We start from the raw sequence: 14,457 nt of genomic DNA, 5'->3' as shown, positions 1-14,457 counted from the left end.
TCTTTGTTCTCCTTGAGCCCACTGTTGCAATGTTGTGTCAGTCCATCTTGTTGAGAGTCTTCCTCTTTTTCACTGACCCTCCACTTTACCAAGCATAATGTCCCTCTCCAGCAAATGGTCCCACCTGATAACATGTCCAAAGTATGTGAGACCAAGTCTCACTGTCGTCACTTCCAAGACAGATTTGTTCATTCTTCTGGCAGTCCATGGTATATTCAATATTCTTCGCCACCACCGTAACTCAAAGACGTCAGTTCTTCGGTCTTCCTTATTCCTTGTCCAGCTTTCACATGCATATGAGGCAATTGAAAACATCATGGCTTGGGTCAGGCGCACCTTAGTCCTCTAAGTGACATCTTTGCTTACATCTTTGCTTTTCAAAACTTTGAAGAAGTCTTTTGCAGCACATTTGCCCAGTGCAATACATCGTTTGATTTCTTCACTGCTGCTTCTGTGGGCATTGGTTGTGGATCCAAGTAAAATGAAATCCTTGACAACTTCAGTATTTTCTCCGTTTATCATGATGTTGCTTATTGGTCCTCTGGGAGGATTTTTGTTTTCTTTATGTTGAGGTGCAGTCAGTCCATACTGGAGGCTGTAGTCTTTGATCTTCGTCAGTACGTGCTATAAGTCCTCTTCACTTTCAGCATGCAAGGTTGTATCGTCTGCATATTGTAGGTTGATAATGAGTCTTCCTCCAATCCTGATACCGTGTTCTTTTTTCTCTTAATTTCTCATTCAAAAATGTATATACATACTGTTTTGTGACATTAGTTGCACTCCCCACAATGTGACAGCCCACTCCTCCTTTCCACCCTGGTTTTTTACGTCAGTTCAGCCAGTTCCAGTCCTTTTCCTGCTTTCTCATCCTGCTTTTGGACAGGAGCCACCCATTTGGTCTCGTATATATAATTGAACTAAGAGGCACATCCCCCACATGTATTATTTTTTGTTTTGCAGTCCTGTCTAATCATTTATCTGAAAGTGGGCTTCGGAGATGGCTTCAGTTCTGGGTTAACAGTGCGCCTGGGGGCTGTAGTTTCAGGGATTCCTCCATTCTCTGTCAGGTCATTAAGTCTGGTCTTTTTACTTGAATTTGAGTCTCTTTTACACTTTTCTCCTGCTCTTCCTGGATTCTCTGTTGTGTTCCCTGTCAGGGTGGTCGTTGGTTGGTAGCTGGGTACTGTCTAGTTGTTCTGGTCTCAGGCTGGTAGAGTCTGGTTCATGTGGTCCTTTAGTCCTTTGGCTAATATTTTCCTTGTGTCTTTGGTTTTCTTCGTTCTTCTTTGCTCCAAGTGGGATGGGACCAATTAATGTATCTTACTTAGCTGGCCGCTCGCAAGCTTTGATGCCATGCACCAAAGTGGGATGTAGAACATTTTCTTAATAAACTTTGTCCATGTTTTTCTTTATTTAGTCCAGCTTCTGGGCGTATTTGCTCAGCATATGAATTGAATAAGTATGGTGCAGGGATACAACCCTGACGCACACCTTTCCTGACCGTGCTGTATCTCTTGTTCTGCTCGAACAAGCGCCTAATTTAATTTATTAATTTATTAGATTTAATTTCATATATTAGAGCATGCAAAGCACTACAAAAATAAGTACTTCTGGTATGTAACTATACAAGTGAGTGTTTGGATCATAGATGGAATAAGAGTATAATTTTTATATCTTGACTATTCTCGATGGTAGACTATGAAATAAAGAGCAAGTATTGTTGCCCTTAATACCAACCTTTGACTGTAATTATTGCTTTAGGCGCCTGGATTTGGATTTGGAATTGCAATATCTGGTGGAAGAGATAATCCTCATTTTCAGAGTGGGGAAACCTCAATAGTAATTTCAGATGTGCTGAAAGGAGGACCAGCTGAAGGCCAGTTACAGTAAGCATGTTTCTTCTCTTGGGAGCCTGTTACAAACACTGTTCATATCCTAACATTGGCATCATGTTAATGATTTTGCCGTATCCGCCTATCGCTTATGCCATAATTTATGTAATGGCTTTCCTTAAATTAACATACATTTATGGCTATTTAAGAAGTAAACTTCATCACTGTCGTAAGTGGAAAGTTAGTATCACTTGCCGTAAATAGAAGGTAAGTGTAAAAATAGTGAAAAGAAAACTTGTTTCTCAGTTTTACTTAGTCTGGCTTTCAGGAGCCTTTCACCCTGTCTTGCTCTTTTTGTTCCATAAGGAGATTAGCAAGATAAGAGAGGCAAAAGATACACTAGCAAAAAATAAGACTGTAATCATTAGGGTTGGAAGATAATTGAAAGAATAATGTCTACTTCCCACTGTACGACTTAATGTCATTTAATGCCCTGTAGTTGCACTACCCCAGATGATTTAATTCATTGTGGTACCTGTTCAGTCCTTTAGAGAAACATCATGTTAATAGTTAAAAACAATTAATGACCTATGGTTAGTTACTTCAGATCAATGATAACATAATGTAAAGGCACATTATGTTGTCATTGATCTGAAGACAAGTAGATCATAATTAGATATTTCCTATTTAATAATAAAAATATTTTTTGGAAGTATCCATTTTGAAAATACCTTCACAAATGTAATACCTTATTTTGGTGGCTGTTTCTTCCCTAGGGAAAATGATCGCGTAGCGATGGTTAATGGCGTTTCAATGGACAATGTTGAACATGCTTTTGCTGTTCAGCAATTAAGGAAAAGTGGGAAAAATGCAAAAATTGTAAGTATCTTTTACCTTTAATTTAGTAATGTGAGAGTACCAACGTTATTGTTTGTCGTATTTCTGGAGTTTGAATTTATCCTTCCTCGTTATTTAAGTGAAGAACTAGAACGGTAGTTCCATGGGCAGTTGTTTGCGGGTGATAGTTTCTTCTGATGCTGGGGTCGTGTTTTGTTGTGGATGTGTGTGTTTCCCAGAAGTTCTGGTACCAAGATTATTTCCCCTGAAAAAGAAACAGGAGCAGCAGAATGGCTACATCTTTATGGCTCACCATTTCTTTCTTTTTTAAGTACTTAAGTTAGACTAGATCTTGGCATGTCATCAGTTTAAAATAAACAGCGCTATTTTCTGTTATTTCTTAAATGGGTGAACAAATAATTTCTTTTATCAGGATAGCACAAAGCTGGTTCCTGTGCGGTGGGGGTTAAAGATGTCCCAAATGTCCAGCTTTTCCAGACTGCAGTACCACTCCGTCATCTCCAATATCAACTACTTTCCCTCCCCTCAGTATTTTCCCTTCCATCTTTGAATCCACTAATGGCTGCAGTATCTTACAGAACTCACAAACTGTACTTCCAGTTAGTTAAGTGGTTTGTTAGGGAAGTAACAGACTACAACTTGGGATCAGGATCAACTTGGAAGTAAGAGGAACAACTTAGGATGTAGTTCCGTGATTAGGACAGGTTTTTCTTGTCCTCTCCTGCTGGGCTCTGCTGAGGTCTTACTGCTGCTATGCCCTACTGGGGGCCTTCTCGAGCAAGTGTACAACTCTTAGCTCAGTGAATTGGCAAGCCCTACTGCAGCCAGCTGGCACCACCGTCTCTCGCTACTGTTGTACCACCATCTCCCGCTGTCTTCCACACAACAGTTCATTTCTCTCTGTGTCCATGTTTCCCTTTAAGCCCAGTGGTACGGCAGAACTGACCAATCCTTGTTAGAGTTCTGTACAAGTTATTTGCATGGCTCCACCCCCATAAGGGTACCATGCACCTTGTTTACATTATTTAGCAAACTGTCCAATCTCCTTGGTGGGCCACAAGCACCTCATTTGCATAGTCCTACCCAGTCACTTAGTGGGAGTTAGAAAGACTATGACTAGAAGAACCAAATTAAGTAATTCACTGCACTGCAGGCTACCTCCTGGCTCTTTTAGCCATTGGCCCTTTCATATTTGCAGAATTAATTTTCTCCTCCCAATCATTTTACTAGTCCAAAACAGTTATTAACAATTAGTCCTTCAGTAGGGCAAAGAGTCGTCAGGATACGGTTATTCCAGTGCACCAGCCATTCAGGTCTGCTGCCAGGTATCCATCTGATCTAATTAGGTTCCCCAAAAGTCATCTAGGCTTCACCCTCTCTTGCTTCTGGTAAAATTTAACTGAGGGAAAATTATTTCCTTGCTGTGAGTCTCTCTTGAGGTATTAACTTAATGTTAGATTTCCACCACTGTATGACCCATTTATTCATTCCTTTACCTTCTGCTATTATTTCTCCTTCCTTCTGTTTGCCTTTTTTTTTTTTTTTTTAACCCAAACTTTTCCACCTTGGGAAGGGAAATCAGGTTTAGCCACTGTGTTGGTCCAGATTGCTGGTTGCAAGACCAGTCTAGCAAGTGCTTCCCCCATAGTCTACTCCCATTCATGTTGGGTAGGATTACATAGGTGCAATACTGGTGGGCTGTCTCCACCACTAGGCAATACTACAGTATTCACTGTTAGCCCTAGTTTTGCCAGATGAGGGTAAGGTACAATCTATGCCATCAAGCCCTTGAGAATTCTGGCATACAGGTTCAGTGGTATAGTTACAGTCTCTTGCTTAGGGATTACCCCTGCTTCTGGTGCCCACAGCTGCATCCCTGGCACAGGGATCGCAGCATCTGGCAGGAAAAAAGCAATTTTAGGTTACTTGGGGAAGAACTGTAAAGTGATACCATCATCCTTCCCCACACCCTCTTCCTCAGGACCCCCAGAGAAGTATAAGATTCTGTCCAGTGGTGATCTTTCCTTTGCCCCTCTCATGTTGGGTGTGAGCACACACTCATGAAGGCGTGTTAGCCAGCTCTTCATGCCTTCATCTCTCTACATTTTAGATAACAAATGTTTCAGTTGCCCGTTCATTTCTCTGTTAAGCCATTACTTTGAGGATGGTATGCAACATGGTATGTCCATATAACAGTGGTGCTTCTTGGCCCATTGCTGTGCCGTGTGGGCTGTGGTCTGATGAAATATAACTCACTGGCCCAAGTTGGTATAGTATCTTTTGTTCTAATCCTTTAATGGTGTTGCCGGCATTTGCATCTGTCACAGGCTGTGCAAAGCCCAGTCCAGAGAAAGTATCTATTCCTGTGAGGACCCATTTGTAGCCACCTTGTGCCACCGGCATCATTGGTCCAATATAATCAACCTGCCAGCTATGTCAGGGCCTCCCCACTGGGGAATTTGCCCCATAGCCTTCTGTAATCTGTGTCTTTCTGGCTGGTAGGCAGAGCAGTCCATACTGGCATTTTGTGCCTCAAAGGGTGCAAGAGGAATATGTCTAGATTCAGCCCATCTCCACATTGCTGTAGCACCCCATGTCTGTTCATTTCATGGACCTAATTGGCCACCTCAGGTGAGCATTCCAGCAGGTCCACTTGCTGATTGCAATTGCCTTATGATCCAGGAAGGGGGTTCTTCTTATGGACATTGACATGTCCTACTGTAATGCGCCCTCTAAATTCCCAGGGTGCTTTCCATAGGTCCATGCCCCACACGGGTGTCTCCTTAATAGCCCAGTTTTCCATTGCCCATCTGCCTGACCACATAGCCAGGCAGTTGGTAAAAATCCAAATATATGGGCTCTCAACATTGCACCGTTCTTCCATCGCGGTTAGGAAGACGGCATGCAGTTCAGCCTATTTAGCTGACCTGTTCTTACCCCCTTTAATCAGGGTTTTTCCATCTGTTGGTCTTAACGCAGCAGCTTTCCACATCAGATGTTGTTCATGTACCCTGGAACTGCCATCTGTGAACCAGGCAGCCTTCTGCTGGTTAGCAGAAAGTTCTTCACAGGGCGCTGTCTACGGAGCAGTGGGCTCTGGCAGCTCCTCAGGTGGTTTCAGGGTAGGACTTACGGGAAAGGAGGTTACCTGCTTGTGGATACGATGGCTGCCTCCCTGTATTACCCCAGTAGCTTGTTCTTGTATGAACCATTTCCATTTTATTATAGAACTGTTTTGGGCACTGCCTTCCTTATTAAGGACATTACTTAAGATACGTATTTCAGGTCTAATGATGATTTTACATCCTTCCGTCATTGAGACAGTCTTAATCAACGCCCAACAGTAGGCATGTATCATTCTGTATAACTTGGAAACTTCTAATGCAGAATCCCAATGATCACCATAGAGTGGTGGTCTCAGGTTTTTGCCATAAACTGTAGTCTGCATAAGCACATGTGGCAGATGCCTCCAGAGTCATGTCTGAATGTGGATTGTAAGGCCCTAAAGGCAGGGAGAGTTGAGACTGCTTTCTGTAACTCAGACACAGCCTGCTGTTGCTCGAATGCGGTTTTCTTCCAAGTGGTTTTATGGATGGGAGCCAGCAATATTCCCAGATGTGGAATATGTGTTCTCCAAAATCCAAGTAGACCAACCAGATGTTGGGCCTCCTGCTTAGCCTTGGGGGTAGGTTGCGATAGCAACTTATTCTTGGTTGCCTGTGAATGTCATGGGTGGCTCCTGCCCAAGTTATTCCTAAGAATTTCACCATTTGGTAAGGGCTCTTGATTTTTGCTGTACTTATTAACCAGCCTCTGTTGGTCGTGTGGGCCACCACTGTATTCAAATCAGCCCTTGCCTTTTCTTCACTGTTTGATATTAACATAATATCATCAATGTAATGTATCATTACACTTGAAATCTGCACCAAGTCTCCTCTAACCAAATTATGACAGTAACTGGCGAATTCAAGTAACTCTGTAACAATACAGTGAAAGTAAATCGGGATCCTTCCCATGTGAAAGCAAACTGGTTGACTCTTTCCGAGACTGGGATTGAGAAAAAGACCTTTGCAAGATCAGTTACTGAGTGCCCGTCTCCTTAAGCCTGCAGTATTTTCTGCAGCATCAATACAATATCTGGACCAGCTGAAGCCACAGGGGCACTACTTTATTTAGGCCTCAGTAGTCTGCTTTCAGCCTCCATGAGCCATCTGCTTTTTCATGGGCCTTACAGGGCTGTTATGCATTTCTTTAATCAAAGCAATAATCTTTTGTCCGCTAGGTATGTTATGCCGTTTCAAATTAACAGCCAGAGTGGGTTTGGGCAGTTCTAATGGTTCCCATTTAGCATGTCCAATCAATACTGGCCTAAGGGCAGACTCCCAGGCCTTCAGTTTTACAATATCAGGTAGAGGGAGTGTTCCCCTAATAGACATAATATCCATACCAGTAATACATTCAGGTAAGGGAGATGCAACTACTTCCATATAAGTTGTTTAAATCTGTCAGTTCTCATCCAAACTTTTACCTTAGTCCTTTCAACCGTTAAATTCCCATGTTCCCCTGGTCTAACCTTAGGCCCCCAGGAGTCCCAAGAATGTCTCTTCCCCACCTCCAGGGCATTTCACCCACACATGTGCATGTGGCCTCGAGTCCCCTTCTAAGGGCTGGACCAGAAGACCCTAGCTCTCTGTCAGCCCTTATCTTGATAGACTAGCTGAGCTTCTGCTTCAGATGGTCCCAGGTGGGACTTCCCATCATTAAATTCCTTCTGACTGGGGTGAATAGAATGGACTTGTTTAGTTCTCCTTAACAATGGGGGACCAGTAGGAGTTTCCGTTGGTCCACCCAGCCTCCTGTAGTGCTGCATTAGAACCTTTGTCTCAACTCCATCAATGTCTGCTATACTCATCCCATTTCTCAGTACCATTTAAAAATTTTCATCCTGCCTAGGTAAGTTCTTTCCCCGTTGTCTCTTCCCCTTCTCCTGTGAATCATCCTTACATTTCTTGCATCTGTAAGACCTATACTGGCAAGCTGTGCCACCAAATCAAACAAGGTTTCTTGTATTGTTGTGTTGTTCTGCTGTAGCAAGGTTACATGGGGTGCCCGTGTAGAAGGGCTTCCCTTGGTTACTACTGTATCTGCCATGACTTGTGGAAACCATGATGGTGTAGTGGTTAAGAGCAACAGCTACTGACCAAAAGGTTGGCAGTTTGAATTCACCAGGTACTTCTTGGAAACCCTATAGGGCAGTTCTACCCTGTCCTGTAGCATCGCTATGAGTCAGGATCGACTTGATGGCAGTGGGTTACCATGACTTGTATGAGGCATACTCATTGAATGCCTGCCCTGATCGCCGTAAAGCCAGTCCAGCATGGCTGGCGTAAGCAGCACATCAGCGGCTCCCTCTGGAGCGTTCAGTTGGCAATTTAGAGAGGGAGGGGCAGTTTCCCCGTCTCAGGGTAAACCGGTTCTCCACTGCAGATCTCATCCGGTCTGCCGGGCCGGCTGTCTCCTCCAGGTTAACCTGGAGGGAGGGGCAGTTTCCCCGTCTCGGGGTAAACCGGTTCTCCACTGCAGATCTCATCCGGTCTGCCGGGCCGGCTGTCTCCTCCAGGTTAACCTGCTGTGTAACTAGATCTTGTAACATCATTCATGACTGTTCCGTAGTGAGTTGTTGGTCTTGCATCAACTTAAATGTACTCTTCCATTCTGCGGCACTCAAAACTAAAGATACAGCTCCTAAATTAGTCGCTTTCACAGTCTATTTTAGTGACAGTTCTTCAGGCAGCTGACGATACAAGTCTACAAGTTGAAGCAACCCCTTTACACTGTACCCTCTGGTTTCAATAGTTTCTTCCCTTTCCGTACTACCTTCTCAATGACCAGTGGTTGTGGGCGTACTCCCTGCTGCCCCAGACATGATTTTTCCTTTCTAGGTCAGCCCTGAGACTCGTGATGAAACTCCAGCCAGACCGGATCTGAGCTTGGTTCAGTACTACAGTCTGCCCCTATGTTCTTTTTCCTTGTTATTGCAAGTATTACTGATAACAGCAACCAAGGAATTGTGTGACTCAGCCTCCCCTTGTCACTCTGCATTTCCTTATGCATCTGTTAGCCAATCCCGCAGGAGTTAGATTCGCCACTCCTCCTTCCCGTGGAAACTTTTGTCTCGGGTAACTGATAGCAGCGTAACAGCTGCTTCAATCCATGGATGTTTTTTATCCCATCTAGAAACCAAAGGTTTCTTATTGCCTTGTTTATTCCCCTTTTTTCCCAAACCACATATTCCGGTGATTCTGGGCCATTGCAGCAAATTTCACCATTCTGCCACCAACTAAACATATAATTTCTTTTGTAAAGATCGGCTCAAAGCTATTTCCTATAAGGCAGAAGCTAAAGATGTCCCAAATGACCAACTTTTCCAGACTGCTGTACCACTCCATCACCTCCAATATCAACTATTCCCCCTCCCCTCAGTACTCTCCTTTCTGTCTTTGGGTTCAGTAATTTGCTGCAACGTCTCATAGTACTCACAGACTGTACTTAGAGTTAAGTGGTTTATTAGGGAAGTAATAGGGTACTACTTGGGATCGCGATCAACTTGGAAGTAACAGGGACAACTCAGGACGAAGATTCTTGATCAGGACAGCTTCTTCTTGCCCTCTGCCACCAGGACCTGCTGGAGACCTTGTCGGGCAAGTGCACGGCTCAGCTTTCCGGGTTGGCAAGACCCACCGCAGCTGTCTTGCACCACTGTTGCTCTTGATACGGCTGTACCGCCATCTCTCGCTGTCTTCCGTATTACAGCTCCTCTCTCTGTCTCTCTCTCAACCAAAAGGTTGGAGGTTCGGTTCCACCAGCCACTCCTTGGAACCCTGTGGTGCAATTCTCTCTCCTGCAGGGTCACTATGAATCGGAATCAACGCGACAGCAATGAGCTTGGTTTTCGGTTTTAGCTTCTGAAAGGACTGATTAAGGCACTAGTTGAGGCATTGCGTCGGGCTCAGGTGTACAAAGCAGTAGGAAGAGGCTGGGTTGATAGGTGATCTGTCATGCCGTGTTCACTGAGAACCTTTCTCCCTTCCAGCAGGAACTCAGAACCACGGTGGACCCAATAAAAAGGATAGTGGTGCAGTGAGGGGATGCTGGTGCGTTTGAGTTTGACCTCTTGATAACTGGTGAGAGCTAGACAAAGTGTTGGCTGAGAAAGGGCACTCAACAGTTGCCCTCTGGCCATGTGTAGGCGGCCATGCCACACGGCTTATCTCCACAGTGCTGGGCTGAGCATTGCTCATATTGCAGATACTCAGTATGTGGTTACTGCGTTGTTCCGAGGGACGGACATCTTTTATTTTGTTTACCTATGGTGAGGTTGTTTTCACAACTTCATTGTAATCCCATTTTTATAACTGTAATGTCATTTTTCAATGGCAGATAATACAGACCGGCTAGTAGATGATAAAATTTTTAAATAGTTTTTATAATATAAGATTGTAGTATTGAAAGAAGCAAATTGCCAACTTCTATACGATGACCAGTTGTGTTGGTTTTTGTATGTTGGAATACGCTTTAGCAGCTTTCTTGCCATCGCTGCCGATCCAGGGCATTACCATTATTATTCATAGTGTTTTTCAGATGGATCTCTGCACACTCCAAAGTGAGCACCTTAGGTAAATTGTTTTTTTTGTCCCGTATCTAAGGTTGTGAGCTTCACATATACCTCCAACTTTTGAAGCCCTCCATTCCTTGGAAATATGGAACCTTTTTGTTTATTTTTCCATGCAAAATTTTAAGCACATATACCCCACATTGTTAAGGCATCCAAGAAAGTTGTATTCTTACACCATACTTTTTCCCATAGATATTAATAAGAAGTAGGTTCAAAACCTATATTGTATTTGAAATACAGGCAGCCATTGGATTATGAATGAGTTCCATTCCTAAGTTTGTGTTTAAGTCATATTCGTATGTAAGTTGAAACATTTAGGTATGGTTCGTATTTAACATCAGTCAAATGTTTGTCATGGTACATAGTATATAGCGTACCTTTCTTTGCATAAAAACATTAAGCACTTGCAGATAACACTAAAACATTTTTAACATAGTAATACAGTAATAATGTTTTGATAATGCGTTACAAAGTAGCACCTGTTTTTCATCATGAACCATTATACGTTCCTCAAATTTTTTATATAATAAGCTTTATGGGAGCTGGTTCCTAATACGGGTTGTACATAAGTCAGAAACTTGTAACCCAGGGACCACCTGTAGTGCATATTTGGTCCAGTATGTAGGAGGAGGATTTGGTACAAGTCAGAGGATGGTTTTTTCTCTGACTTAATTATTTTAGTTGGAAAGGAGGAACTTGGGAAGCTTGGGTAAGTATCTACTCAGGTAGATAAGGAGAGATTAAAGTTGCAAGCAATTTGGGGCATAGTAATTGAAGAAAGATCTTGAAGGTGAATAGGGATGAGAATAAGAGCACAAATGGAAGGGTTTGGTTCGTAGAGTAAGAGATCTGTTCGATCTTTGAGAACAGAGGAAGGAGAACCAAAAAAATGAGATACTGAAAAAAAATTAAGAGTAGAGGGGGAGTGAAGTGGCTGTGATCTCCATAAACCAGGACAAGTGATTAGGATTTTAGAGAATAGTTTTTGGAATACCTGCATTAGCAGATTCCATAAATAAGCAACAAGAGGTGGATGAAAAAGATTGCTAAACAAAAAATAAGAATTCTGTCGAGTAAAACAAATTTATAGATGACCTAATTGTCGAAGTGGAGTCACTGGGTGCTGCAAATAGTTAATGCACTCTGCTGCTTACTGAAAGGCTGGAGGTTCAAGTCTATCCAGAAGTGCCTTGGAAAAAAGACCTGGCAATCTTCTGACATCAGCTGTTGGAAACTGTGCAGCATAGAGTTACTCTTACACACGTGAAGTCACCATAAGTTGGAAGTGACTTGACAGCAGCTGATTTTTTTATTGACAGAGTGTGGAAATGCAGTGGTCTGAACATGAAGATAATACATGACTGGAGTTTGTCTTGGCAGACAGTTGAGAAATTCTAGAAAGTCATTTAAACATGGGAGCACAGCCTCTCATGCCCCAATATTTATTTGGAGGAAGGCAAGTGAAACCAGGAGGGAATTAATGGACTGAGAGAATAGGAGAAGACGGAGGAATCAGAAATAAGATAGACAGGGAAAAGTTTCAGTAGATTCAGGTGTCAGAAGTGGATGGTTGTACACGCAGATCTTAAACTTAGAGAAGATGAAGGAAATAACTGAGCCAGTTGGCCAGAATCATTGAGGAACGGATGCCAGAAGAAGGGATTTGAGCTTGGAGCGGAAATTAAAAATTGTGGAGGTAGAGTAAAAGCAACATGTGTCGATGAAGTGTAGCTGAGTTAATGAACTTCAGCATACTAAGTTGAATGTTAGTGTGAAGGTACAATACATTTCTATCAGAGGCCTGGCATGGCAATTGTGGATGTTGATACTGACAGATTCTGAAATCTTTAAGGAATCAAGTTGGGCTTGAAGGGTTGCTGTGGCTTTGGTAGCATCTACAGTATTTTTGATGGCATTATTCAAACCAGCAATAGTTACTACTTTCCCTTTACGCTTGTGATTATTACATCTTAAAGATCTTCCTGAATTAAATAAGCACTTTATTAGGCCCACTCTTTCCAAGTAGCTGCCTAACCAAATCTGTTTATTAAGAAAGCAGAGAGGCGGAGTCAACGTGGCAGTGTAGACAGAAGCACCATGCAGCAGAGACTCAAAACACTAAGTAAAACAGGCATAAACGTCAATCCTGGAACCCTAAGCACCAAACGAAGGAATAAAGAACTTGATCAAGCACCAAATGGAATAAGAAACTGACACAAAACAAGGAGAGCTACAGAGTAAAGGTCCTCTACCAGCTAATGTGGCATGGATTCGCCATCTTGGACTTCAGCCACCAAGGGACGCAGACAGGGACTATGGGAAGGCAGCTTCACAGAGTTCCCAACAGGAAACAGAACACTCTGTAACCAGGGATACATGCTTTCCCACCCCCGACCCTTCTTCCCTGTACAAGGCCTCCACCACTTTCCAATGGGCCACAGTCTCTTGGCCAGAGAGATACCAAGTCACTGTCACCTGGATTCACCATCTTGGACCTCAGCAGACAAGGAGTGCAGGGAGGCAACTTCACAGAGCTCTCAACAGAAGACAGAGCACCTGGTGGCCAGGGATACATGCTTTCCCACCACCCACCCTTATTCTGTCTACGTGGCCTCCACTGCTTCGCAATGGGCCACAGCTGCTTAGCGAAAGTGACCAGCTTACTGCCGCCAGGGTCTGTCCTGCCTCCTCTCGCCAGCCCCTCTAGCGCCATTTTTTTGTTCGTTTGTTTTGTTTTTGGCCTTTTTTGTTGCTTCTTTCTCTCTCTCTCCCTTCCTTTCCCTTTTAGCTGCCCAGCTAGCCCCATGTGCCATCCCATCTCCTTCTTGACAGGCTGTGGGTTTTTTTGGTTTGTTTGCTGTGTTCTTTTGTTTCTTCTCTCCCTCCCTTGTCCTTCCTTTCCTTTCTTCCACTCACCCAACCCTGTGCTCCACCCCTCCTCTTCTTGAGGGACAATGATGCACCGCTCGACTGAAGAATCACTGCATATGCTCCCCCCCCCCGCCCCCGTCTGTACTGTCATCACCGACTGGCTCCCTCAGTACACTTTCATTTATCTTTTGTTTGGGTTTTTTTCCTTTTTTATTTACCTGTTTATTTTTTGTTGTTATTTCTTCTCTCTCTCTCTCCTTTCCTTATTTTCCTTTTTCCCACCCATCTAGCCCTGTGCATCGCCCTTCCTCTTGGCAGGCCGTGCTATACTGCTCTGCTGGAGAGCCTATGGCTCACAGCCTCTCCAGGTCTATGCCACCCCCACAGGCTGGCTTCCTCAGTGCCTTATTTTCTGTTTTTCTTTATATTTGCTCTTATCCCTTTTCCTCCTCCCACCTAGGCCATGCGCTGCCCCTGCCACTTCTTGAAAGACTGTGCCATGCCACATGGTGAGAGAGACTTCAGCTTGCCGCCACCTCCATTCCACCCCATCCACAACAGCTGGCTGCTCCACCATCATTTTTTGTTGTTGTTTATATTTATTTAGGTAGCTTCTTTGTTGGTTTCTTCTCTCTTCCCTCTCTTTCTTTTCCTTACACCCACCCACCTAGCTCCATGCGCCATCCATGCCCCTTCTCAATAGGCTGAGCCACACCACTCTGCTAGAGAGCCACCAGCACATGGCTTTGCTGGATCTGCTCCATCGCCGTTTGTTCATTCCTACTGCACTACCATTTTATTTACTTTTTTTTTTCTTGCGTTTCTCTCTCTCCTTTTTCTTCATTTGCCCACCCACCTAGCTCTGCACATCATATCCTCTCTTTTCCTTGCTGCCTATCTGTATTATGCACTGAGCGCTGTACCCCCAAATGACAAGACCCATCAGTGTGCTCTCTACAAGAGACACACCTTAGAAATAAAGGCATAACTATAGTAAAAAACGAAAGGATGCAAAACAAATCAAGCAAATAGCAACCAAAAAGAGCAGGAGTGGCAATACTAATCTCAGACAAAATAGACTTTAAGACAAAGAAGGACATTGTATAATGATTAAAAGGACGGTCCACTCTGAGGACCTAATCAAAATAAATACCTACGCACCCGGTTACAGGGCTCCAGAATACATAAAGCAAACTCTGACAGCACTTAAAAGAGAAATTG

The 14,457-nt window shown here is 43.6% G+C and overlaps 1 protein-coding gene across 5 annotated transcripts in view; it reads left to right on the top strand.

The window, feature by feature from the left end:
- TJP1 (tight junction protein 1) overlaps positions 1 to 14,457 on the top strand; it is a 128,942-nt gene that overhangs the window by 43,242 nt on the left and 71,243 nt on the right. For all 5 annotated transcript variants that reach the window (XM_064296234.1, XM_064296233.1, XM_064296232.1 and 2 more), the window contains exons 3-4: positions 1,762 to 1,886; positions 2,609 to 2,711. In XM_064296234.1, coding sequence (XP_064152304.1) covers positions 1,762 to 1,886; positions 2,609 to 2,711 — 228 coding nt within the window. The remainder of the gene's footprint in view (positions 1 to 1,761; positions 1,887 to 2,608; positions 2,712 to 14,457) is intronic.

The sequence above is a fragment of the Loxodonta africana genome, chromosome 13, assembly GCF_030014295.1.
Source record: "Loxodonta africana isolate mLoxAfr1 chromosome 13, mLoxAfr1.hap2, whole genome shotgun sequence".
NCBI lineage: Eukaryota > Metazoa > Chordata > Mammalia > Proboscidea > Elephantidae > Loxodonta > Loxodonta africana.
This window is presented reverse-complemented; position numbering and strand designations above follow the sequence as displayed.